General features: G+C 39.6%; 1 protein-coding gene across 2 annotated transcripts in view; it reads left to right on the plus strand.

Annotated features, from left to right (window-relative positions):
• The window catches only part of ATXN7 (ataxin 7), a 101,017-nt gene that overhangs the window by 39,102 nt on the left and 34,960 nt on the right, over positions 1-26,955 (plus strand). The window contains exon 4 of one of the 2 annotated variants that reach the window (XM_026650401.1): positions 7,109-7,213. The exons of the other annotated variant lie outside the window; for it this stretch is intronic. Coding sequence (XP_026506186.1) covers positions 7,109-7,213 — 105 coding nt within the window. The remainder of the gene's footprint in view (positions 1-7,108; positions 7,214-26,955) is intronic. 2 annotated transcript variants of the gene reach the window in all.

A 26,955-nucleotide genomic window follows, 5' to 3' on the forward strand; every position in this document is an offset into this window, starting at 1 on the left:
CGCAGGGTCTGGGGGCTGCCCGGCAAACCGTGAAGCCGGTAGCGCTCGGGCAGCCCTTTTCGCGTGGCTGGGAGGGAGGAGGGGGAATGCGGGCACTCAGAGAAGGCTGAAGTGTGGCTTGAAGGCCAAATACTGCTGCTCTCAGATTCACCGCAAACGTTTGACTCATGAAGAACATGTGTAACAGCAGGGAATGCAGCCACGTTGCTCACATTGAAAAGGAGAAATGCATGTGGGGAGTTGCAGTGCTCACGGGATGTACATCAATAATAATATAAAGGCACCTGAAGTCTACTTTAATTTAGTGCAGCCCCTGTGATTCCCACCTTCTACAAAAGATACTGCTCCATTGGCTTCATGTAAATACTAGGTCTATTTAAAAAAGAAAGTTGGAATCCTACATTGAAATTTTTTGTTTGGCCTAGACCGACAGCCCCAGATGAAGGAAGTTGTAGTAGTCCAGCCTTGAGACGAATGTGTAGATCACAGTTGCAAGGCTCTCACTCGAGAGGAAAGAGCTTGACTGTTAAGTATTTTAAAATGTCATCTTTAAGCTCAAAGTAACGGTACCTTGGAACTGGCACTGTTGAAATACTATGAACTGCATTAGACTTTTAAATTCAGATTGAATGTGCATGGCATCAAATCAGATGAATATAAAAGTGTAATATTATATAGCATCAATTACAAAATTTTGTAACTCCTAAATGAGGAAAAAGGGGGGAACCAACCATATGAAGGATTCATGTCCCATACCTCACAGCAGATATTTGGTATTGAAATGTCTTTGTTAAAAATATTACCTAGGTTCTCTAGTATTTATAAGATACTTGTTGCACAATACACACATGCTACAGTGTGACTGTTTCTCTATTCCAAAGGTTAAATTCCTCTTCCGAACTAAAGATATAGTTTCACTGAAAACTGCTTGTTGCTCAGCTTGAACAACACCATAGTAATTATGCCAAAATAGGGGAAGAAAATTATTTTTCTAACATACCAGTAGTAGGTGGGCGCTTAACTGGGACTCAGGAAATTTGGGTTCAATTCCTCGCCCTTCCACAGCCTTCCTGTGCAATCTTGAGCAAGTCACTTAATTTCTCTGGGCCTTAGTTCCCCATTTGTAAAAAGATGATAATACTTCCTTTCTCCCACTCTGTCTGTCTTGTCCAATCAGACTATAAGATGTTCAGGGTAGGGACTACCTCTTGCCATATGTTTGTACAGTGCCTAGCACAATGGGGTCCCGATCTTGTTTGTGACTTCTAGGCAATATTGTACTACAAATAATAATGCTAAGGATTTCACCGTACACATTTTAAGAATAATTTTGATAGTAGCGTCATTACAATGCTTTTTTCCACCCATCCTTCACCTTGGATAGCTTGCATTAGTCCTAGTCTTCAATTTTTACATCCATACACAATTAGTAAATTACCTTTTGTTGACCCTCATAGAAATGAAGGTGAAGTGCTAGACAGTCTGGCGAAACACTTGGATTTGTGACACTAACATTCCAAAGGGCTCTTAAAAGCTAAATTAGATACTCTATTATCTAAGTAGTTGTGTGGTAATGATTTGAGGTGAAAGTGCAGTTCAGCTGATTTGTGTGAGCCGGCAAGACTTGTGTGTGTACCTCCCCTTGAAGTCGGTTGGAGTTTTGTGTGTACAGTGAATGCCTTTTGTTAGGTGTTAGGTGGTGTTAGATGTTAGGTGTGTACAGTGAATTCCTTTTGGTTTTACTTTGTACTAAAATTGTTCCCTCTGAATTGGTTATCTTTATCACTCTAATACAGTTCTTTGGAACTGTTTCCCTAGAATTTTCAAAATTAGAATTGTAAGTGTTAGAGCTACAGAATATTTCAACACTTCTTAAAAATTCTGGGTGTAAGGTTAATCTAAATGTATAGATTGTTGTATAGTTTTTAATGCATAATTTTGTGTTTAGCATGCTGTGGTAAAAGAGAATCTGCCAGGGCCTAATTCTCAGAGCACCAGATGTATTAATTTCATGTAGCACAGTACTTCTGCTCTACATCCCTGCTCTGCTCTTGTGAGCAATTTTGAGAGCATTGAAATGCACTCAAATGCTGCTCTTTGAGTGCTAGAAATTCTGCTCTGAGTGGGTATATTTCAGTACCCTTCCCCCCCCCCCAAAAGAGTGAACTGATGGAGCAGAAGGAAGGTGCAGCAAGCATGTGTGTGTTTGTGTGAGATCAAAAGTAAGTACAAACAGCATGTTTGTTGTTATCTGGTCACCTTGCAGAGAAGTGAGCATTCTGTCAATAGTATCCTATATTGGGGAAGCTAATATGTTAAGAATATGAAGGACAATTGAAATACAGCATATTTTTCTTCTTTGACTGGTCTAGCGGATGGGAGGAAGCAGTAGATGTGACATATCTTGATTTTAATAAGGCTTTTGACACAATCTCCCATTATATTCACATAAGCAAACTAGGGAAATGCAATCTAGATGAAATTATTGTAAAGTGGATGCACAACTGGTTGAAAGACAGTACTCAAAGAGCCGTTATACTCTCCCAGTTTCACAGCGCACCATTTATATCTAGTGGAGCCCCACAGGGGCCAGTCCTGGGATTGGTTATCATGAGTAACTTGGATAATGGAGTAAAGAACATGCTCTTAAAATTTGCAGACTACAGCAGCTGCTGAAAAAGGATCTGGGGGTTGTAGTGGATCACAAATTGAATATGAGTCAACAATGTGATGCAGTTGCAAAAAAGGCTGATATCATTCTGGGCTGTGTTGTAAGACACAGGAGGCAATTGTCCCGCTCTGCTCTGCACTGGTGAGGCCTCAGCTGGAGTGCTGCATCTAGTTCTGGGCGCCACGCTTTAGGAAACATGGACAAATTGGAGAGAGTCCAGAGAAGAGCAACAAAAATGATAAAAGGTTTAGAAAACCTGACCTATGAGGAAAGATTAAAACAAGTGGGCATGTTTAGTCTTGAGAAAAGAAGACTGACGGGGGACTTGATAACAGTCTGCACATATGTTATGGGTTGTTCTAAAGAGGATGGGTGTTGATTTTTCTCCATGTCCACTGAAGGTAGGACAAGAAGTAACGGGCTTGATCTGCAGCAAGGGAGATTTAGCATAGATATTAGGAAGAGCTCTCTCTAACTGTAAAGGTAGTTAAGTTCTGAAATAGGCTTCCAAGGAAGGTTATGGAATCCCCATTAGTGGAGATTTTTAAGAATAGGTTATTTTTAAGAACCTGTCAGGGATGGTCTAGGTTTATTTGGTCCTGTCTCAGTGCAGGGGGCTGGACTTGATGACTTTTTGAGACCCCCTTCCAGTACTACATTTCTATGGGTCTATAAATGTTACTCAGACTGAATATTGGGTCTCTATTAGTGTTAATACACAGTGAGCACATTAGGCCTGTGCTGAAGTCCCATAGATGCCAGTTTAAGGCCTTGGTCCTAATCTTCAAAGCAGTTAATGGATCAGTGGCCCTAGCTACATTAAAGACTGAAAATCAGTTGATGATCCACTGAGACAGTTGTGCTCTTCTGGGACAGTGTTGTCACAAATATCAGGAGAAAGTTCAGGAGAGCTGGGGACAAAGCATTTTTGGCTTAGGGGATCCAGCTATGGAAGAAACTTCCAGAGTTGATTAAGTGAATCCAGAGTCTGTCTTTAGGAAATGCTGCAGAACCTTCTTCAAAAAAGTCTTGATGCCATAGCAAAAATAACATTCACAATACCGGTCTACCCAGATACCATCCTCCACCCGCCCCACCCCACAAAAGAGCTTTAAAAAAAAACAAGCATCAAAAAAATAAACAAACATACTCTTAGAACAGTTTTTCCCCCAAAACAGAGAAGAGCCAGAGATTCCATGAAGTTCACTAGGGACCTTGCTGTTGGAAGGCACTGTGGTATTATGGTGATGGGCAGCAGTATAAAACCCTAAGATAGATGATTGTGTAGTAGACCGGGAGTCTAATGTGCGCACTTCGGAAAATCTGTCCTGTGATTTTGTGTTCTCCTGTTTATAAAACTAATTAATTCCAAATGTTACTTCTATGTATATATTCCTTCCGTATGTTCTGCACGGGAATAATCTGAAAAAGGTATGCCCATGTTATGCAAAAATTGCCCTGTAATTTGAAACTTCTACAGGAATACATTTTTGTCTATGTGAAAATTTCTGATGAACCTTGAGACATTCAGATAATAATTCACCTGTAGTTTCAAAGTACACCTCGATGTTTCCTACATATTTGTAAAAGGGTACTTTAAATATAATGATGGGTGTCTCAAAATAATGCCAAGAGGTCCTTCCTATGTTGCCAGATAAGTAGCAATAGACAATATTTCCCCCATATTGCCAACAATTTTTTAGCATTCTGTGTTAAATGATGTAAAGCCTACATTGTAATCAAACCTCACTTTGTTCCCTCCCATATGTTCCTTAGGCACTGTGGAGCACAGCTGTAAGTATGCTTTCCAAGAACCCCATCACAAGCCCTGACGTGGGGCATGCTGGGGGGTAGGAAGAAATGTGGGGGTGGAAGCCATATCACACATCACTGCGACCCACAGGGCAGTCCCAGGAGGCTGACATTACTGTGAGCTGCCCATCTTACACCAGGAATGTCTTTATCTCCAAGAACAACGAGGAGTCCTTGTGGCACCTTAGAGACTAACACATTTATTTGGGCATAAGCTTTCGTGGGCTACAGCCCACTTCATCAAATGCATGGAGTGAAAAAATACAGTAAGCAGTGTATATATATATACAGCACATGAAAGATGGGAGTTGCCTTACCAAGTGCGGGGGTCATTGCTAATAGTGTTAACCCCTTCCTGTCAACTGTTGGGAATGGGCCACTTCCACCTTAATTGAATTGGCCTTGTTAGCACTGACCCCCCACTTGGTAAGGGAACTCTTTCATATGCTGTGTATATATACACTGCTTACTGTATTTTTCACTCCATGCATCTGATGAAGTGGGTTTTAGCCCACGAAAGCTTATGCCCAAATAAATTTGTTAGTCTCTAAAGTGCCACAAGGACTCCTTGTTGTTTTTGCTGAGACAGACTAACACGGCTACCATTCTGGAACTTAGCTCCAAGAGAAGCCCAGAAGCAGGAGGGCACAAAGGTGGCTTAAAACCATGTTATCCCCAATCCCTTCCACCTGGGCTGAGAGCTCAGTGCTGTCTCTCTGAGGCGCGTCACAGAATCTCACCGTATGGCTTTTTTCAGTTTGTACAGTTATTTTCATGAAGAAATGTAATATTTATCAGGGAAGGCAGGTATTGGAAAATAGCTGTTTATTAATCTAGTCTATCCCCTGGTTTATTATGTGTGGTATATTTGCTTGTGCTTTGCCCAGTTTGCATTAATTTAAAATGTCATCATCTGATGTTTTACCAAATATTTCTCTAATGACATCTCTTAAATTGTTTATGTAAAAGCTAGACTTGGTATTTGCACAAATTATAAAATGCTTGACCCTGGTCATGTATCAAATTACAAGTGTATTATTAATAGTACATATCTTTTACTGTAATTTCCATTTCTGTATAAGCACCTATGGTTTAGATAGGCACTTAAAATATAAACATATGAGAGAAAATGAAATAAAACAGATGAATATAGATGTGATGTGTCGCTGTCATACTCAATCCATATTTGATTTATCCACATCTGTGTATACAAGGGATTTCAGTAGCAGCCATTGCATGGGGAGTTTGTTTTATATCATTTTAATCTAAAATTCAGATACATGTTTTAAAAAGTTAAAACATTTATTTTTTTTTAAAGAAAATATGCCTGCATTTAAAAGTATCGTATCTTATTACAAATGTAGGCCCTAATTCTGGCAGCTGATCTGTGTAGAGCCCTATTGAGTTTAAGTTTCTGAAAGAGTGCAGGGGTCTGCCCATGTTGATCATCTTGCAGGATCATGGCCATATTCATTCCCACAGAAAAGGGTTACATGGTATAAAATCAGTTTTAAATTCTTGCATAATTCAGATTTCTTGAATGACCAGAATGTATTAGTCCTGTAAAATATATGAAATATGTGAATATCCATGACACATGTTAATGTTTAAAATATGTAACACTATTGTCAATGTCAAATTAATAATTATGTTGCATTTACTTATATTTTAATATTTGCATATAAATGTACACATTTATTTTAGTGTTCTTTAAGGTAAGAAAACAACATTTAACCATTTAAATGATGTATAATCTTTTTTTGAAAATGTTACTGATTGCTTTATGCCACATACTGTTAGGAGACTGCATTTATCTACTTAGTTATATATTTGGTTTTTTGAACAACTGAATAATTGGGTAATACTTGACAGGTTTCATTTTTAAATGTAATACTCTTTTAGATTTGTAGTAAGTAGAGTTTGTATTCACTGCATTCAGAAATTCCTGGTAAGTGTTTAAACATAAAGCAATACTCTTAAGGAACTGGTTTTCATAAACATTGCAGAAACTAATTTTACTTGAAAAGACTGAAAGTATGTGTGTTTATCATTGAAATACACATACACACTGACATACTCTTATCTCTTTCTCCCTCTTATGCCTGTTACACAGATCTCTGGTACCAGATGGCTGGAATATAATGCACTGTTAAACAAATAAGACCATTAGACACATTATACTGCCTGGTAAATGACTGTGCATTTAAAATGGTTACAAAATTTTAAGTAGAAAACAACCTTCATTTTAGAGTTTGTTTAAAGAAAGTGGGATAGAACTTAAACTACTCTCTGAATAGCTTACGTTTACTATGTCATCAAAATATAATGATTTTCTGTTGTCCTTTTGAAGATGGCATGAAATAATCACTCCTACATCAGATTGCTGGTCTACAAGCAACAGTCAGTTTGATTTTATACTTAGCTTTGAAGAAAAATATGTGGTGTTTGTAATATTTCAACACTAACCTAACTATTGTACTGTATGTTCTTTTTTCTCACTTTCCGAATGTATTGAAATGAGCTATAAATGATAGTTCAGTGATAGCATCATATGGTCCTCTAACACAGTTGTTTTTCAGTAATTGTAAGCAGCTGAGAGATATGCCCTTTGTCTTTTTGTTTTAGATATGCCAATATTTGGTCTTTGCCCGGCTCATGATGATTTCTATTTGGTGATGTGTAACCACTGTAATCAGGTCGTAAAACCACAGGCATTTCAATCACATTATGGTAAGTGCTTAACCATTTTTAATAATTAAGGGTGAGGTTAAATCAGGATTAAGCCTGGCAATTTTTGATTATCCGTCTTTGTGATCTTTAAAGCTGATGGTGCACACAGTATTATAATGTAAATACAGTATAAGAAGGTAACCTGTGTTCATTGCAAAATGTTTTAACTATTTAAAAAATAATGTTCATGAATGCGAAAGGATGGTCCTTGTTGAGATTAGTAAAGTATTTGAATGTTCCCCCCCTTAAGTACTACATCAGCGTTGTCCCATTTTGAAATGGTGTGTGTGTGTATGTATGTTTCTTAATATCTGAAGACTTTAAATGTTTTTAAATGTCATACAATTGCAGTTGAGCTAAAAACTAAAATTGCAGATTTTGCTATAGAGCAAACATGGTGCACTTGAAAGTAGTAAACTTATTTATTTTAAAAAGTATCAATTGTTATTTGTTTTAATGGTCAGATGAAGTTTTTGTGTATAAACTATGCTAGAAGTGTGTGGGTAACATCAACCAACACAGTATTTGTACAGCACCAAGAAAACCTAAAGTGCTATACAGTTCAAGTATTCAGTAGCTTCGTATAAAATATTCAATGGGTGAAGGGTGGATAGTTTTTCAGACCCTTTCCTCTGCCCCTCTCCAGAGTGGTAGACAATTTTAAAGGGATGGAGGATTTTGATTGGGACCCTTTGGTATTCATTTTTGGATATGCAGGGCTAAAGAAATTTAGCAGACTTTTTCTAAACGTGCTAATACAAAAGATGGTGAGAACCCCAGTATATCTTCACCTCCACTTCCTTCTTCCCAAACACACAGGATGTGTAGGTGTGTGCGCATATGCTACTCTTGAGGGAAATCTACACCAAAAAATTTAATGTTCTGCGAACAAGGTTTTAAAAATCTGCAAAAATCTGAATATTTAATTTGTCAAAATAACACCATATAATCACACCATTTTCAATTATTTGCTGAAAAGTATTTTGAAATAAATTACCAAAATAATTGAAAATGGTGTGATTATATTGTTGTTGTGTTTCTGTGTTGTTTTGACAAATTATGCAGAACTTTGCAGAATTTAATATTTTTTACTTTTTTGGTGAAAAATTCCCTTGAGTTCCAGGGTTCTGTGTGGCAACAATCTGGGTGCAGGGGGGAATCTGGATGCACAACGGCTTGGTGTGGGGTTCTGGGTACAGGGGGAATGGGACTCTGCAGGGGAGTCCAGGTGAAGGTGGTTAGGGCTCAGTGGGGAGGAGGCTGGGGGAGTGGGGCTCGGTGGCGGGGGAGGGTCAGGGTGCAGCTGGTTGGGGCTCAACAGGGTAGGGGTCCGGGGGTGGAGGGCTCATGATGCAGGGTGGGGGTTTGGGAGCTCAGTGTGGGGGTTCTGGGTGCAGGGGGCCCCTGATGCAGAGGGGGCCCTATGAGGGAGGGGGAATCTCTGTACAAAGGAGCTGCTCCCCCTGTCCACCCAAACTCCGTGCATCTTGACCTGGAAAGCCTTTCCCCGCCCCCACCCCCGGGGCACAGTTTCCTGCAGCCAGGGGAAGTTTCTGGGGCTTGATCTGACCCAGCTCCGGCTGCTCCGTGCTCCAGCTGGGACTAACGTCCCTGGATGGCCAGGGCATCTCCCCTCCCCCAGTGATTTACCTCTCCCCCAGCTGCTCGAACAGACACCTCTGAGCTGCAGGGAAGGGGTGAGTGGGTAGTGGTGCAGCTTCTCTTTGCTTCCCCGCAGAAACCATTTTCTGCAAGGAAGTAAAGGGAATCTGCGGGAGGGCAGGGGTTTCTGCTGCGCCGCAGTTGCACAGAATTCCCCCAGGAGTAATATGCATGCCCATGCGCAAACATCCCTAAAACCCTTTCTGCGCTGAAGGATAGAATCATAGAACTGGAAGGGACCTTTATAGGTCTTCTAGTCCAGCCCCCTGGACTCAAGGAAGGACTAAGTGTTATCTAGACCATCCTTGACAAGTGTTTGTCTAACCTGCTCTTAAAAGTCTCCAATGTCAGGGATTCCACAACCTCCCTAGACAATTTATTCCAGTGCTTACCCACCCTGACAGGAAGTTTTTCCTAATGTCCAACCTAACCGCCCTTGCTGCAATTTAAGCCCATTGCTGCTTGTCCTATCCTGAGAGGTTAAGAATAATTTTTCTCCCTCATCCTTGTGACACCTTTTATGTACTTGAAAATTATTATCATGTCCCCCCTCAGTCTTCTCTTCTTCAGACTAAACAAATGCAATTTTTTCAATCTTCCCTGATAGGTCATGTTTTCTAGACCTTTAATCATTTTGTTGCTCTTCTCTGGACTTTCTCCAATTTGTCCACATCCTTCCTGAAATATGGTGCCCAGAACTGGACACAATACTCCAGCTGAGGCCTAATCCGCATGGAGTTGAGTGAAGAATTATTACTTGTGTCTTGCTTACAACACTCCTGCTAATACATCCCAGAAGGATGTTTGCTTTTTTTGCAACAGTGTGACACTGTTTCGCGTGTGATCCACTCTGACCCCAGATTGCTTTCCTAGGCCGTCATTTCCCCTGTTGTATGTGTACAACTGATGGTTCCTTCCTAAGTAGAGTACTTTGCATTTGTCCTTGTACTTGTATGTGCCTCCACTGTGGTGGTTACAGCTGCATATCTGTGGGGCTGTCGCTTTGCTGCTGTAGCCCCCATAATATAGACAAGCTGTTGGCGATCTCTGTCCGGTTCTTCACAGAAAAGTTTCTACATCATAGAAACCATTGTCATTGTTGTTAGCATTGTGTGGGCCTAGAAACTGAATTGCTGTCTTACCCCTAAAGAGTGAGTATATTAGTTGGGTGATGTGTGGAAGCTTGCATTACCACTAGCAGCATAGAACTTGTTTTGTGACTAAAAAGTTGATTTGTTTCCAAGCGTGTTAATTCAGAATCTTGCTTTACATTCACTTTAGAAGAGAAGGGTTTGCTGTGAAGTAGAATTGTGAAAAACACATTTTGGGTTTTTTTTTTTTTTTTTTTTTTAAAAGAGTGAATTTTTTTGGTTTTATCTTTTTTATTGTCGCTTGTGTATGTATACTGTATGCATAATAACATGTATCAAAAAGATTTCAAATACAAGAAATATTAGCCTCTAATTTAAATCTGTAAATTAGAACTACATACTTCAACATAAATTAAAAAGGCAGTGATGAGGCTGTCAAGGTTATTGTTAATGTCTGTCAGGACTATTATGAATAATAAGAAAGTTATAAAATTATCTACTTAGGCGGTGTAGTTGTAGCCATGTCGCTCCCAGGATATTAGAGAGACAAGGTGGGCAAGGTAATATCTTTTATTGGACCAATTTCTGGTGAGAGAGACAACAGAAGTTAATCCAATAAAAGATTTCAACTAGCAATAATCACACCTCAGATCAACCTCATTGGCTATGATACTACCTACTTCACCCACCTTGTCTCTCTAATACAACTGTCTAGAAATTTAGAAAGGAAATGGGTGGAGTCATTGGTGATTGCGGAAAATGAGGTTGGGTGGAGATGTAAACTATTCAAAGAATTGGTTTGCTAAGTAATTTCAGAAAGGTGAGCAGGACATACGATGGGGTGGTTCTGTATGAAACTGGCTAGCTAATCTTTTAGCTGTTTTCAGTTTATTTGGAGGTTGTTTCTTGTTTTAACCATAATAAATGTGAAAGCTGCTCACCAATATGACAAGACAGGTGATTAATGATTACCAAACAGCAGTGTACTTATCTGACTCAACATGCCTAAAGTGAAGAAATGATAGAAATAATGGAAACAAAAAATTTTATAAAAATGTAAACATTGTCCAATTATATTAAGTAACAAGATAGAGGAGTTGAGCTCATGTTTAAAAGTGAAGAAAATAGTTTTCTTTGGATTTTTCAAGATCAAATTTTGTACTGAATGAAATCTGTAATTTGTGGTTTTATTTCAGGATTTTTTTAAAAAAGGTGAGTCTCACCAGGTTTGGGAAAAATCACAAGTGCAGTGAAGTAATGCTTTTTATACATTTTCCAGTGCTTTTGTTGTTGTTTTGGAATATTACTAGAGAGAGAGTTTCTTAAAATACTATATAGCTTTTGGTGCTGTGTGTTGCTTGTACTTGATGTTCTTTGAAGCTTGTCCTGGTGGGCTTTTTAGTTTCCACAATAGAATATGCTCTTTCAAAATGTCACTTTTGTCAGAGGAAGGGTAAACAAACTACTCACAGAACTTAATGAGCTAATTTCCTCCCAAAGCATGTTTGTGGTAAACTACAAGACAAGGTAGTCTGAAAGAGTTTTTTAGTTCATATGTTAAAATTTTCTAGACCACATGCAATTAGATAAATTGAAATATAATTTTTATTCAAAATATATCACATTTAATATTTTAGCAAAATAGAATAGAATATTTGAGCAAAATAGAAATCTATTTAAAATTTCGGCTGTTCTTTGTTATGCGAAAGGATATTCATCATAATACTAAATTTAAATTTTACTTTTCTTGAGGCAATAAAACTAATATATAAAATATTTAATAATTGTAATTTGTCAATTATGACTGGTGTTTGTTATAGAATAAATATAATCATTAAAATTGAATTGCAAATGCAATTTCATATTTGGCATGCATAATACCTTGTTGTTGTTGGGGAAAGAAAAAAGTTGCTTTAATAGAGTGAAGAAATGCATTTGTTTCTATCAGTGATGATTAGTTTAAGTCCTGGGTGGGGAAAAAATGCTATTGGCCACACAGAAAACTTTGTACAATTTCTTTATGTATCCTTGGGTAGACTGCTTATACTGTGTGTCTTCTTCTACACTTTCAATATATGGTGGTGAACATATTTCAAACGCACATTGCTTTACATTCAGAAGAGAATTTGGGATTCCTCATTCTTTGTGTTTGAATAAATTCCGTTGACACAGACATGACTTTACTTTTCCTTCAACAGCAGTCATTGCAGAATCTTACTCTGTTTAACGTGGTCTATAAACATCTCCTCTCTGTGGCTCTCTAATGGCATCCTGGGCTTTGTCTTGGGTTCCTTCCTTTTCTTTCCTCACGGTCCATCCCTAGCAGATCTTTTGATAAGCTCTCATGGTTTCAGATGACAACTCTAAACTGATGGAAACTGATGACTAGGATTGAAAGTCTGTTCCAGTGGATGCATTTTTTTTCGCCCTGAAAAATTTAATGTTCACGGTTCCACATACTTCAGCACATGGCTGGTCTTTGTGGGTATGTAAAACCCATTGCCATGGTTCCTTTAGTTTTTAGTGGAGATCCCAGAGCAGTGCATGGTTGTGGTGGGGGGGACGTGGGCTGTTGGTGGTGGTTCAAGAGCTTTCACCAGCTTTTCCCATCCTGGACTGGTTGCCAGCCAGGTGTGTGCAATGAGCCACGTCCCTGCTAAGTAGCTAGTCTGGCTTCTGGCCCCATGGAAGGGAGGCAGCTCAGTGGTGTGAGAAGCAGCATGTTCTTGTGGGCTAGAACCCACTTCATCGGATGCATGCAGTGAAAAATACAGGAGCAGGTATAAATATTTTTCACTCCATGCATCTGATGAAGTGTGTTCTAGCCCACGAAAGCTTATGTCCAAATACATTTGTTAGTCTCTAAGATGCCACAAGGACTCCTTGTTGTTTTTGCTGATACAGACCAACACGGCTACCCCTCTGAAACCTGCTACCTTATAAAGTATCATAAGAGCTATGAATGAGACCTGTAATGGCGTTGTCTGTTTAATTATTGAATGGTTGTAAAAAGCTATAAAAGGGTTAAATATTGGAAAGAGAAAATGATACCGTATACTGTTCCTGAGTCTTTAGACTGGCATGTCTGGTGCCTCTACTCATTCTCATGGCTCTGGCATGCAGTGACAAATGAGATTAATGACTCTGTTCAGCTTCACTTCTGCTGTTCTGTGGGCAACAGTAACACTGTTCAGAATGTCAGTTTCACCTTGCTACTCTTTTGGAAAACTCTGTAGGGAGGACCTGCAGCAGGGAGGACCTTAAAAAAAAAAAAAAAAAAAAAAAAAAAAAAGAGAATGTGGAAGGGATAAACTAGTAAAGACCATTTTATCCTCTCTTTGCAGCTCTAGGGTTGGAGGTAGAATAGCAAAGAACACACCCAACCTTGCCACAGCCAGGAGGAAGAGAAGAGACAGAAAATACCTGCTCCTTTCAGTCTGCAGAGAGAAGGGGAGCTTCATGTTGTTAGATACCTGTTAGCTAGAGGCTGATATGAAAGATAGAGTCCGAGAACAGCACCAACGCTCTTCCCAGTAGCTGAAAGCTGTAGATTGGGCTTCTCATTAGGAGTTGCCATCACCTGATTGTCTCACTACACAGGCTCTTTAGCTTACCTCCCCCTCCTCCACTCACACACTTATTCAGGTGTTGTATCTGTCTGTGACTAGCAGGTTTTAGTCCTCTGTCTTCTGCCTAGTAGGTGTCTGGTAAATTTTCAAACTTTTTTTTTTTTTTTTTAAACTGGGTTAGAAATGCTATACCCAACCCGATTTTAATCAAGATAAATGACCCCATTAACTTTTCTTGGATTTGACAGAGATAATTGTAATCAGTGTTGCTATACTTGACTCTTGGAATACGTTGTAGAAAGTTGACGTGTTCTGATATCACACGTAACTTAGTATCTCAGAACCTTCAGCGTAACATATGCATTGGTTGCTTTTCCCACATTATAGCCTGAACATAAATCTAAGCCTTATTGGTTACTATAAACTAGAACTGACAGCTGACCAAACTGAAAATTTGACATCAATATTTAAGTCATATATATATATTTTGTTAACTTCTAGGCTTTTTTTTTTTTTTTTTTTAGGGAGAAAGATTGAGTGTTTAAAAAATACACAAAGTCAAAGATGGAGTGTGTTTACAAGTCAATGTTTAATGCAGATGGGAAAGGAATGTTTTGAACCTGGCTCCCAAACCATTGCACCTGGGCTTTTTTGTAGAAGATTGCATGAGCTCTTACGTCTTTTGGACGGATGGGTCTTCATTATATTTAGCAATCTATTGGGCAGTTGACTAATTTTTCTCAGTAATGAAGTGCCTGCTGTTCATCTAGGACTCTCTTAACTAATGTAAAAATACTTTATACAAATAGTAGGAATTTCAACTGATATCAGTCTTCCTAAACCCCTCCTCCTGTAATGGTTTAATAGTCAAAATAAAACTTTCTAGACCCTCTAGTTTTTTACACATGGGCTAGCAATCTGCCAAGCATATTGTCAAATAGGCACAGGTGGTATTAGACATATACTCAGTCCAAGTTAATCTCTGTGATTTAGTAAATTATCATTGGCAACTTTAGCAGGTTCCATTTAGACATGCAGGCAGTTCTCATACAGTAGTTTCCAGCAGCTGGATTTTAGTTTCTAGGTCCAGTAACGACTAGTTTAATTTCTTCTTGGCAGAGCTATGTGAAATTCTATACCTTTTGCAAGAATCAATTTGGCATATTCCCAGAAAGGCTCAAAGTTTAGTATGGGATTTATTTCAGAGAAATCTTTCAAGTGATTATTTAGTTATTTTTAAATAGAACATCATTAAATGAAAAAGTATTACCACCTGGAAAGAAACTCTCTGGAAATAAACCAGAGTTATAGACAGGACTTGAAATGTATACCCATAACCTATTAGCAAGTACTATGCCTCCTAGCCAGGATGAAAAATAACAAAGGTCCACATCCCCTGCAGTTTTACAGAATAAAGTAGTTGTGTACTGTGTTTATTTGTAATGTCACAATCAGTTCATATTTAGAAGTGTTTCTTTACACATGTCAGAGCTATAAACTTTGTTAAATGAAAGCTTAGTTTTTGAAGAAGTTGATGGAAGTTTCCTGGTAAAATTGCTTCCCTTTTGTGGGCACATGGCATTTTCAAGCCCTGAATGTAGGTATAAAGCAATCGTTGGTAGCAGTATCTGATAAAATACAGTGGTGTTGAATTTCAGACTTAAAAACCAAGGAAAAGTCATTGTACAGTTTACTGCTTAATCTGTAATTCATATTACTGTATGTGCTAAAATACTTAAAATGTAAAATTACCATGGTATGCTTTCTTCTCTCTTTGCCTCAGATTGGTTAGTACAAATTGAATTTCATGCTACTCCGCCAGAACAGATAGCACGCAATGCAGAAATCACCTAATGATTGAAACACAATGGAGAGAGAATATCTTCTCTTCTGTTTGAGAGAACTTGAAGGAGAAATATTTTCAAATGAAGGAACTGTGTAAAGATATAAAGTCTTCCAGTGAAAATCCCAATCCTGCACAGTGAGCCTTCTGCTTAAATCCCACGGTTTGGGACTACATGTGGATGGGTCTCTTTTCAGGGTTGACGTCTAAAAGAGGAAAGTAGGGAGGAAGAAGCAACAGTTAGTATTGGTGGGGAAGAAGCAAGAATCATCTTCATCTTCCTATGGAGAAGCAAATCTTAGGCATGAGGGAGGAATAATTTAACTAAATGCAGCATATTGCTAAACAGAACTGAGGGAGTATCTGGAACAAAAAGGTTAGCAATTTTAATAAATTAAACCATGGCTATTAAGTGCACATAACTAAAGTCCCACTTGGGAAGTTTTAAGGAGTAATTTGGGATTGTGGGATAAGCCCATTAGTTTGTTTGTTCTAAAATGATCAGCACTGAAATAGTTAATAATATTGACTTTTAAATCATATTAAGTTTCATCATTTAGATCTCATTAAGATACATGGTTAAGATCACAGCACTCTTTGAGTTATTGTTTCAGACTGTCTGCAGACTCAGGAAAAGCAATGCTGCATCGATTTACATGCTGTGTATGTTTAGAAGGATTTCTTCACCACTGTAAGGGCTCTTTCTAGTTCCTAACCGCTCCTTCAGTCTGGGTCCCAGCCAGAGGAGGTAGCATGCATCGAGAGGGTAGGCCAGAGGCGTGGAGGAATTGGCATGGAGCCCAGAGCAGCACTGTACACAGAAGTTTGAAGCTGCAACCTGTTTGGGGGAGGAATGCCAGGAAGGTGGGAGGAGCCTTATTCCAGAGAAGAAAAAGAAACTGGGTTCCTACTGGCATGGAGAGGAGAGAGGGGATGGTAGCCCATAGTTTAAAACCTCTAAGACAAGGACTCACTATTAAAAGGACACTGTCAAAAGGTTTAATCCTGAAATGTGACCAACTATAAAATAGTTATATGTTTATAAGGCCTTCCTGGCTTGTTTCTTTTGGGAAGTCTGTGTTCTCATGACTAAACTATTCCAAGAAATGCAAACCTCAGATGAACACCACAACACTTACAATCCCAGAAAGGTGCATTCTGGGAACCTCTTTAAACACTGTTAAGTATTGAACTACAAAGATAAAGAGAGACTTCTTTTTTTCCCAACTGTCAAAAAAAAGTTACTTTCATGCATACATATAGTTTCATGTTGCACAGATTCTATCCTCCTCCCATTCACTTCCAACCCTCTCCTCACAATCATCTCCCTTTTCTCACCAGAGAAGGGCCATTCACATATTCTCTTGTGGTGGTGTCTGAGCAGTGCACAAACCACACAACACTTCTCCAGGCCTGCAGCACAGTTACTATGCTGAGGGAAAGTAGGAGCACGGTGCAGTATCTGCCTAGAGAGAGGGGAGCAAGGGGTACACGACTGATGGTGACACTAGGAGCAAAAATAAGTCTTTATCAGGAGAGCCTTGCAAGGCTAGAGTTCAGTAGTTGTAACCTGGGTGGACATGTCCAGGGAGGAGGAGAAAAGTGCAAAAAAAATCCCATAGGTGTGGATAAACTTGAGAGGAGGTGAGATAGTGTGAGGGTAAATGGATGGGAAGAAACATGAAAATGAAGGGGAATAGCTAAAAAAAAGCAGAGAAACAAATGCAGAACTGAAATAAACATAGTGAAAGAGAAAATACAGCGAGGAGGAAGATAAGCAAACGAAGGGAAAATAGGCTCAAAGGAGAAAAATAAATCATAAAAAACAGATGGAATTATACAAACTCGCAAATTTTCTCTTTAGAAAAATATTGAAGAAAGGGGAAAAAGGATTACAATAAAAAAACTATCACGGCTTCTTCCTTTAAAATTATTTCAGCAAAAGCGATCACATTAATATAATTTGTGAATGCAGCACTTTACGTAATTCTATATGCACTGGGCCCATTTTGGATGTGTCTCCCACTTCATCACACATTGCCTGTGATGTTGATGGGCGCATATATCTGCATACGTGCACACACAATATTACTAGAATGCTTCAGTATGCAGATTTGTTTGTGCCTCTCTTCAGTGCATTTTCTCTTGTTGCTTATGTAAGAAACATAGAAATAAAATTAAGTAACACTTCTTAGAAAATAAGGGGCACTTAATATATGGGTGTGGCTTCTGCTCTGATCAGTAGGATGTATCACTGCTTTTATAACAGCATGGAGAGGAATGCCCTCTGACTTCCGAATATATATGTCCAGGATTATTACTAGAGGGAAGAAAATTGTTCATGCAAGGCCTACACAAAAAGCAATGCTTTGTGCGTACTTGCTCCTTCTGCTGGCCATGCAGCAAGCAAACAGCATTCCCAAAGCTGTGTTCTCATCTTTGACAATGGTACACACAATCATAGCAAACCAAAAAGCTGCATTAATGTTATGCTCTTGTAGAAACTCAAGAGAAAGTTAATGTGTACCAAATAGAAAAAATAATAATTTATTTTCAACCTTCTAATTAGGCATTACATAGACTTTTTAAATTACTGAGTATTTATTTACACATTTATTGATTACCAGTTTTCTTTGACCTTTCAATAACTTCCTGATAGGGACAATATTATTAATTCCTGGAAAAGTGCCAGAGACTTACAAAAACAAAGCAAAGAAACTGACATCCAATACACATCTCATATATTTAAAGCCTACAAACTGTGTTTTTTTAAGTATGACCAGAAGAGGGAGTATATAACATTTCCTATGTAATATCGTCTGCCAACATATTGTCAAATGTCTAATCAATAAATACATGATTTATATATATTACTTAAAAAATAAGTAAACCTTTATTGCTGATTTAAACTCACAGTATTAAGAAAACAATTAATGCCAAAACTAGCTGTACCATTAACTCAGTGTGACTTTTTGCATGATTAAGTGGAACAGCATTTACTCTGTAGGATAATTTTCTAAAAATGGTCAAAGCTTAACCTCTTTGGAAATACCGACAAAGTCCTAAATATCGAATTGTAATGACCAGTGAACCAAAATTAAAGACACTTGTTGCTATAGATTATGTGAAAGAGGGGGAGGGATAGCTCAGTGGTTTGAGCATTGGCCTGCTAAACCCAGGGTTGTGAGTTCAATCCCTGAGGGGGCCACTTTGGGATCTGGGGAAAAATCAGTACTTGGTCCTGCTGGTGAAGGCAGGGGGCTGGACTCGATGACCTTTCAGGGTCCCTTCCAGTTCTAAGAGATAGGATATCTCCATATTTGAACGTTTGATTTGAACATTTGAATAAATTGGGTAATTTAAAACTGATCTTGCAAACCCGTATGTGAGTAGTCCTATTGAAGCCAATAGGATTTCTCATGCAACTCGGGAATGTTCACATTTCAGGGTTTACAGCACAGTTTCTATCACCTTTCGTAGTGTAGATCACAACTTAATACTGAGATCGTCACCTCCCTGCCACAATTGCACACACCATCATTTCTGTCATATGCAATCTTACAATAGCCTTGTGGCAATTGCGTACATGGAAAATATTAGGAAAGTATTTACTCTGTTAATGCAGGTTGGAAGAAGGAGGACTAGAACCACAAGTACATCAAAACTGTTTGCAGATTACTTGTTTACAGGTAGACCTGGCCGTAACTCAGGATATCTGTTTTGGGAGAAATTTTGATTTTTCTAAAATTCAGTTTTGTTCCATATTGGATTGTAACCAAATGTTTTAGAAACTTCTTGTGAACTGGAAATCCTGGGGAAAAATTTTTAGAAGTGAAATTTTCTCCCTAGGACAGCCGCTGCCAAGTGAAATTGACATTGTCAGTGTTTGGGCTCCTGGAGTCTGGGGCTTTGGGACTGTTCCACCATGCATACTGCCTGAAGATGCCAGGGCTTCCAGACTCCAGGACCAACTGGTTCCCCTGGAGTGGGAGCCACAGACCCCGAAAGCCCTTACCAGGATCTCTAGATTCCCAGTTCTGCAGCAGGGAACCTGGGAGTCGTGAGAGCCTCTGGGTGAGCTGGGCCTTCTAGGCGCCCTACTGTGGAGTGAACAGCTGAGCTGCAGTTAGAGTTGCAGCTCCCAAGGACTTCCAGTCTGTCAACTCCATGGCAGGGAGCCTACAAGCCCTGGCATGATGGGGCTGCCCTGGAGCAGCAAACTCTGGAAACCTCGGCTCTCCACCCCGGGGCAGCCTGGAATTCCAGGCCTCTCCACAGCCCACGAGGCAGCTGGCTGGGAACTAGGCCGTTTCTAGCTCGCTTTCACGAAACACTTTGGGTTTAGCTAATCGGCATTTTCTGATGAAACTTGGTTTCATCGGAGAATGTCCAATTGGCTCTCCTTACAGGAATGGCCCCAAGTCTGTTTTAGTCAAATTGTTTAGAGAATTGCAAGAAAATTTGTCAGCTTGGCTTCTGGATTTCTACTATTGCTTTTTCTGTAGTACTATAAAAAGTGTCACAACAACAATGGAGGCTAAAGTCTTTCTAGAGTTCTGAACTTTGCACAGTATGTCTAGTTGTAATTAATATTGTACTATTTAATCATTTTAACAAGTAATGTTCTACTCATTACCTAATTTTGGTTTTCCTTATGTGTTCTTCTCTATAACAGCTAGGTGTGTACTGAACATGTCACTTAATAAAACACATTCATGTTTTATATGATTTCCTTTGGAAAATAATGTGGGTTCTGCACTGTGAAACTCCCCAAAAACTATAAATCCTCTCAAGGTTTAGAAAATTTAGAAGGCAGAAAATTAAAATAGATAAATGTAATATTACACGTATCCACACAAGCCTAAGATGCCATCCTAGCTGAATATGTGAAATACCATTGAGTAGTTGGGATAGTAATAATGATACCCAAAATATTACATTAGTTCCTTTCGATCGAACTGGAAGGATATATGGTTCCCACCTGGAGGATGCGGGTTATACATAGTTTGACAAAATAATAGTTTGGTTTTTTCCCACCCTAAAATTTATGCAGCGTTTTGGTCCCAAAAGTTCATATGGAGGCTGTGCAGCAGATTGACATTGAGAATACAGGTCGATCCATTGCACAATGCCAAAAGAAGTTTGGGGGGAAAAAAAATGTTGTGTACCTAGTATTGTGGGGCTGCTCAAAGGTAAAGAGCTCATCTAAATTTCCTGCCTGCTGTTATTCCCTGAACTCGGTTCTGTCTTTCTATTGCCTTCCCCCTCCACCACCCTCCCCACCCCCAGTGGTGTCATGCAACCTACATTAGTTACTCCAGTGCCTTAATAACTCATTTCTTTGGCACGGGTTGGGGTGGAATAAGGACTGGCTTTGAGAATTTTTTTCCCCAGTTAATAAAATAAAACCTTTTGTTCCTGCGGTGGTGGGAGACTCTCATTCCACTCCCTGATTACTGGGAATTGGCATTGGGCAAGGCTTCTGCAGAGGCAGTGCAGTTCCCGTGTAATTGAGCTTCCACTCACTACAGGCAAGTGCTGTCAGGAAATATTTGGCTCACATCTCTGAAATATACAGGGTGGCCTTAAAATGGGAGACTTCTCTTTCAGCTAGATATACTTCATGTGCCTCTACCAGAAAAGAACATTCTCCTGATCTTAGGAGATAGCATTCATGGTCACGTGAATTCCTAAGGGGGCTCCAGTAATTCCCAGGAACCTTGTCTGTCAGTCAGATGAGGCCTTAGTCTGTAATCACCGTTATGCAGCTATTTCAGTGGGTGGGGTAGGAGATGTACCTCCCTTCAGCAAAGGCTCCTGACTCCTTAGCGGTCACCTCTCTTGGGTGGTGACCTGCATCTCTTTCCCTCCTGAGCGAGGGTTTTTCAGGCTGCACTGTTCCCTATCTACACTGTGATATACCCAGGAAGCCAGACTGTCTAAACAGGCCAGTGTCTGCTTTGCTTTCTCTCCAGTGGCTATGAGTAGCATACTGCCTGCAGTTACAAGATACTGCACAACTCTTTATAAGCAAGCACATTTATTTTTTAAGGCAAAAGCATTACAGAGAAAACACAGTAAAAACAATAAAAGAACCTATACGCATGCTAAACAGCTTACCAGAGGTCACCGCAACCCCAACTTTAGGCTCCGTAGGTGTCAGTCCTTCAAAACCCACAACTGGGTTTCCCCCGTAGTTAAAAGTTTTATAACTGCCTCAGATTTAGAACCAGTAAACAACCATGAATAGTTCAGTCTTTCCTTTATACAGTGTGGTACTTAGATCTTGGTCTCGTGTAACTGGGGATCATCAGACAATGGGCCCTCCTCAGAGCATAGCTTCAAAAGGCAGGCTGGGTTTTTGCATAACCAGAGGTGGGGAATTTACATTCACCTCCCCCTAGATATTCCCAAGAAAAACCACTTAGCACTTTTTGTTCCAAGTGTCCATTCTTGTCTTATTCAATATAGTCCTATGACCCCCAGGTCTCACATCTGTCACATCTCCCCCTTCAAGAGGTTACATATAATCCCAGCCCACAATAATACATAAACCATTCATTTCATACAGTTGTCCCCAAAGACACTTAAATTAATTCAGTAAGGTCTCCCAAAGATATTGCAGGAAACTGCCACATGTGTCACATATACTTAATGTTAGCTGCATTGGTGAGGAGGAAGTTATTAAAGTAATACTTTTCATTTCTTCTGTGCCTTTCAACTGCAGAGCATTGAGTGCTTCAGAAACATTAATTAAGCTTCACCACACTTCTGGGAAGTAGGTGGTGTACCTATAGGTGGCATAGAGTTGGCCAACTCGCCTTTTCCCTCCATTGCCAGCCTATTGTAAACCCCGCTGGCCATGATGGTCCCTGGCAGCACCTTTACCCTAATATAACACGACCCGATATAACACAAATTCCGATACAACACGGTAAAGCAGCGCTCCAGGGGGGCGGGGCTGCGTGCGCCAGTGGATCAAAGCAAGTTCGATATAACGCAGTTTTACCTATGACGCGGTAAGATTTTTTGGCTCCTGAGGACAGTGTTATATCAGGGTAGAGGTGTATATTGACCCACAAATGGCCCAGGATCAGGAGAGTGGTTCTTAGCCACCTTTGTGCAAACCTTTCCGCATATAGTAGTTGCACTGTCACTTCCTTGACCACAACCCAGCATCTGGGCCACAAAGCCGTCTATCTTCTTATCAACTTCTAAAAATATTCCTCACTTCTCTGTTGCTCAGGGAGTTGGTATAACTTGTGTGTGTCCATAATACTGTAAGCCTCGGTGTCCGCATCACATTAGTCACAGAGTGAATATTACAGCAACTGTTGCTCACTAAATTTTGTGTAGTATGGACTCTGCTGCTGAGGAGGGAGTGTTTTTCTAGGCAGCATGCTTCCCATAATGCCCAGATTCATAGTGATAGTGCAGTGGGGCCAGTTGCTGATCTTTGGTAGCAATCACTCTCTCTCTGCAGAGCCACCAGTTTGTATACAGGGAAGCAAGAGGCTTTTTTGGCTATTTAGAACGTGCTAGAAGCACTGGGAAGGCACTGAGCTTCTTCCTACTTCTGCAGCCCAGCCCCGATTGTCCTAGTAGCAATGTTCAGCAATAGCTGAGATTGAAAAGATTTACTAGAAATCTATTTCCGTAAAATTTGTAATCCTTGAAAATAGTAAAAATCTATAGGACAATGTATAAGCGTTAGTGTGTGTATGATGTGTGTGTTTAGTAATATATGATTTTTGTATAAATGTACCTGCATATGCGGAGTTGATATCCATGTGACAGACTGCAGAACAATATAACTTGATCGTACACCAGTGACTTTATCACGCACCACCTCTCTGCCCCCAATTCATCTTTCCAGGATTTACACTAATTTTCCAAACACGGAGCAGCATCCAGCAGCTGCTATTTTTTTTTTTTTAATCAATTTGCCAGAGACGTTTCCTCCTTTTCTCCCACTCTCCTCAACACCCCCCCAGCCACCTACCCCGAAAAACTCAACAAAAGCAAACACAAACAATTGTATGAGGGCCAGGAGAGGAAATACTGAATCCTGGGTCAGTGGCAGTTTTTCTAGACACAAAAATGTCATGACTTCCAAAGTCAATGGTTTGATGGCCCTGCAGGGACTAGAAACAGAAGCTTATGCTATTGGGCTGAGAGAGTTCACAGGAGAACACGGAGCAGCCACTTCTAGCTCTGGAAAAAGAGATATCAGACTTTAAAATCTGATATAAGGTACAGTGGTTTTTTTTTTTTTATGGGTCTTTTTGATCCCTGTATAGTTGGTTTCATGTGTCTCAGTTCCCAGGCTAACTGCACCTCCTATCATCCCCCCCAGCAGTCTCTTTGAGTGCACCCCCTCTCAAGTTTTAGATTTGTGTCACCCCTATCTTGGGGTGGAATCACCTAATTGTCCTACTCTCCAACCAAGTCTGGGCTGCAGTCCCCTGTGATCAACTGTGATTACCTCAGCAGGCCTGACTTAAGCTCAGACCCTGCAGTTCTGTTCCTTCCGGGAGCAATAATGGAGGTAACCAGTAATCAAACAACCTCCTTAAAGCAAAATATTTACAACAAAAACATTTCAGAGACAACCAGTCTTAAATCAATTAAACAGACTACATGCATGTCTAGATACCAGATATCTTTCATATGGAGCTCCCCAGAGACCTCTGGGGTCTGCTGTCCTAGACCATTTCCTTAACTCACAAACCATTTCTCTCACCTTCAGGGGGAGAGTCATTTAAATGCTGCCTACTCGTCCTTTGGATCACATCCTTTCCCCAAGACCAAGTCACTATTTTAACATTTATAGCCCTGTGATCTGTTCGTTCCTAGCATTGGCAGAACAAGGCTTGTGAGGAGGATGTAAGCTCTGCAAAACTTTGCCCATTGTCTTTCATGTATGGTGAGGTGACCTTATCTGGGGCCATTATCTTCCTCTTGGAGACAGTTCTCCTTGAATTCTATCATTATAGGTGTTTCAGAAACATTCCACTACCCCAGTATAAGTTAGATCAATACATTCATACAGGAAATTCTAATAACCCACTATAGTTATCCAGTAACTACCTCTTAGCTTCTTAGATTATTATATAACAGCTATACAACCATCACACCTGGTAAATAAGATATCTGGATTTACAGGGAGCATGATACAAAAAATAGCCCTATTAAACGTATTTAAAGCTCTCTAACCATTCCTAAAACAGTTTTTTTTGCATCATGTATGAAATATGCAGAATATATTATATTGTGGTATAATGGTTTCATTCGCATTTCTTTGAGGTGATCTGCATTATATAATGTTGCCGCTGACAAGCAGTGTGGTCATCCCAAAACTTATGCCAATACAAACCTTTCTACCATGCTATTTGGTATTCCGTGTGTGCATAAAAATATGAATGCATTGACATACATCCTCCTTTTTGTATTGGTGTATACACGCAGTAAAGAGATGGGGGCACATTTTTCTTCACGCTCTGCTGATCCAAGGGAAGCCATTTTTCTCCCAGTATTATAGTTCCAGTGTAGTTTAAATTGACATTACTCTGCTGGGTGATCTTACAATAACAAAGACCAGGGAACTCGCTTTCTCTGCAGGGACACATCACACTGTTTCTTCCTCTCCCTGCTCCTAGCTGTCTGCTCCATTCTTGTAAGCAGGCTGACACTTAGAAAGCAGGATTCTTGTCATTTTCTGTACTCTTCCTGTTCCCTAGAATGGAGCAGACAAGCGAGAGTGTGTTGGGGAGGGTTGAGGCCAGCGTGACGTGGATGCACACAGACTAAACCACAGCTCATAGGGCTAATTTTAGGCTTCTTAACCTAGAAATGATCCTGTTAACCGGCAGCTTAAATTGTTTATCTCAACTATATTATTTTTTTATGTTTTTCGAGAATTTTGAACAGTATTTTTAGAAACCAAAACTTTAAAACCTATTAAGACCTTTATTATCATAAGGAAATTAAACTCAACGCCTTTTTCAATTTTATTATCGTACAGACAGTATTTTTTTTTTTTTTTTTGCTGTAGCAGAAAAGCCCTTTAAAATGCCATTAAGTTGTGGGACATACATTGGGCAGTGTAAAGGCAAAGTCTTGTGACAAAATAAATAGAGATTTACTAAAGACAGAGATTAAAGTTGCTTGGAATTTCATATCATGCTCCACGTGTCAGCCAGCTATGAAGAAGTTACGGAAAATGTGTGAAAAAAGCTCTGATACTGAGGTAGTGAATATGTGTTTTGCTAGGTAGCACAACGTAAAGAAGCATAAAATCACAGCACTTTCCCTCAAAGCAATTGTATGGCCATTCCATTATCCTTTTCCAAACTTCTCCCCATGGAAAATTACCCCTCCATGCTTCCTAATTCCCCTCCCTGCCCCTGTTTTGCCATCACTCCCCTCCCCTCCCCCCCCCCAATCAGCAGCAGGATGATTTTATAAATGCCACTGCCTTAGAATGAAACTGACTGTGATTGCATGATCCTAGTCCATAGCCTGCTCTGCAAATAAAGCACTTCTGTGATCATCACCTTGCTGCTCCTAAAAGGGAATAGACAGAAATGAAGAAAAATAAATGTGAGATGGCAAGGGGACAAAGACAACAATGTTGGTATCCCCCACAGTAGTTGAATTCTGTGTACTATTAAAGATAAGCAGAGGACTACCAGAATGTAATTGTTGGTGGTGCACTAAAATACTATGCAGTAAATACAAAACAAACAAACAAACAAAATTTATATGCTGCTGGTATCTACTTTTAACAGTGGATTATAGGTGGAGTGAAGTAGATTTTCACAATGAAAATCCAGGCAAATGTCCTTGTCGTACTGAGTTTTTTTTTTTCATGTGGTTAATGGTCAGATAGCATTTACCACTCTTTCTTGAAGTTCCCGGGAAAGGGAAATACTGATTGCTATCTGGTGTTTTAAACATGCAAGACATGTGAAGTGAGCTTCAGCAATGCCTTGATTTATTTGTTTCTAATCTGTTTGATTAGAATAGTAGTCCCCAGGCTCTGTGCTTTCCTGAAAAGGAAGCTGCTTGAATGCTATTCCTTGCTTCTGCTAGCCATTCTTGGTGGTAAAACAAGTAAACTGACAGCACAAAGACACTTGTACAAGCCAGATGTCTTTCCTCTGGGCACCTTTGTATTTCAAAGACGGAAGCCGTTGTTTACTTTTTAAAAATGTATTTGAATGTAATTTGATATGTGTGAAAAGAAATCTTGGCTTTGATAAAACAAAGAAACAAAAGCACAACCAAACGAAACCACCCACAAACCACTTCTCCTGTATTCTTTTCTGTCAGGTAGTATACTGAACTTTTTAAGTGACTAGTCAGGAAATAGAGTTGAAGTTAGTAATTTAGCACTACCCAGGAAATTTAAGTAATGTTTGGAGAGGTGAATAATAAACAAATACATGACTTCAGGTGTTAACCACCTTCTGGCTGGCAAACTGTCAGATATACCAGTTTTTTTCTTTCTGCTATGATGTAGATGGGCTGCTTGAATATTGATTTTATAACATTAAATGGGGTAGGCAGAGTTAA

This window comes from Terrapene carolina, unplaced genomic scaffold (genome assembly GCF_002925995.2).
Source record: "Terrapene carolina triunguis isolate 2854851 unplaced genomic scaffold, T_m_triunguis-2.0 Scaffold89, whole genome shotgun sequence".
Lineage (NCBI taxonomy): Eukaryota > Metazoa > Chordata > Testudines > Emydidae > Terrapene > Terrapene triunguis.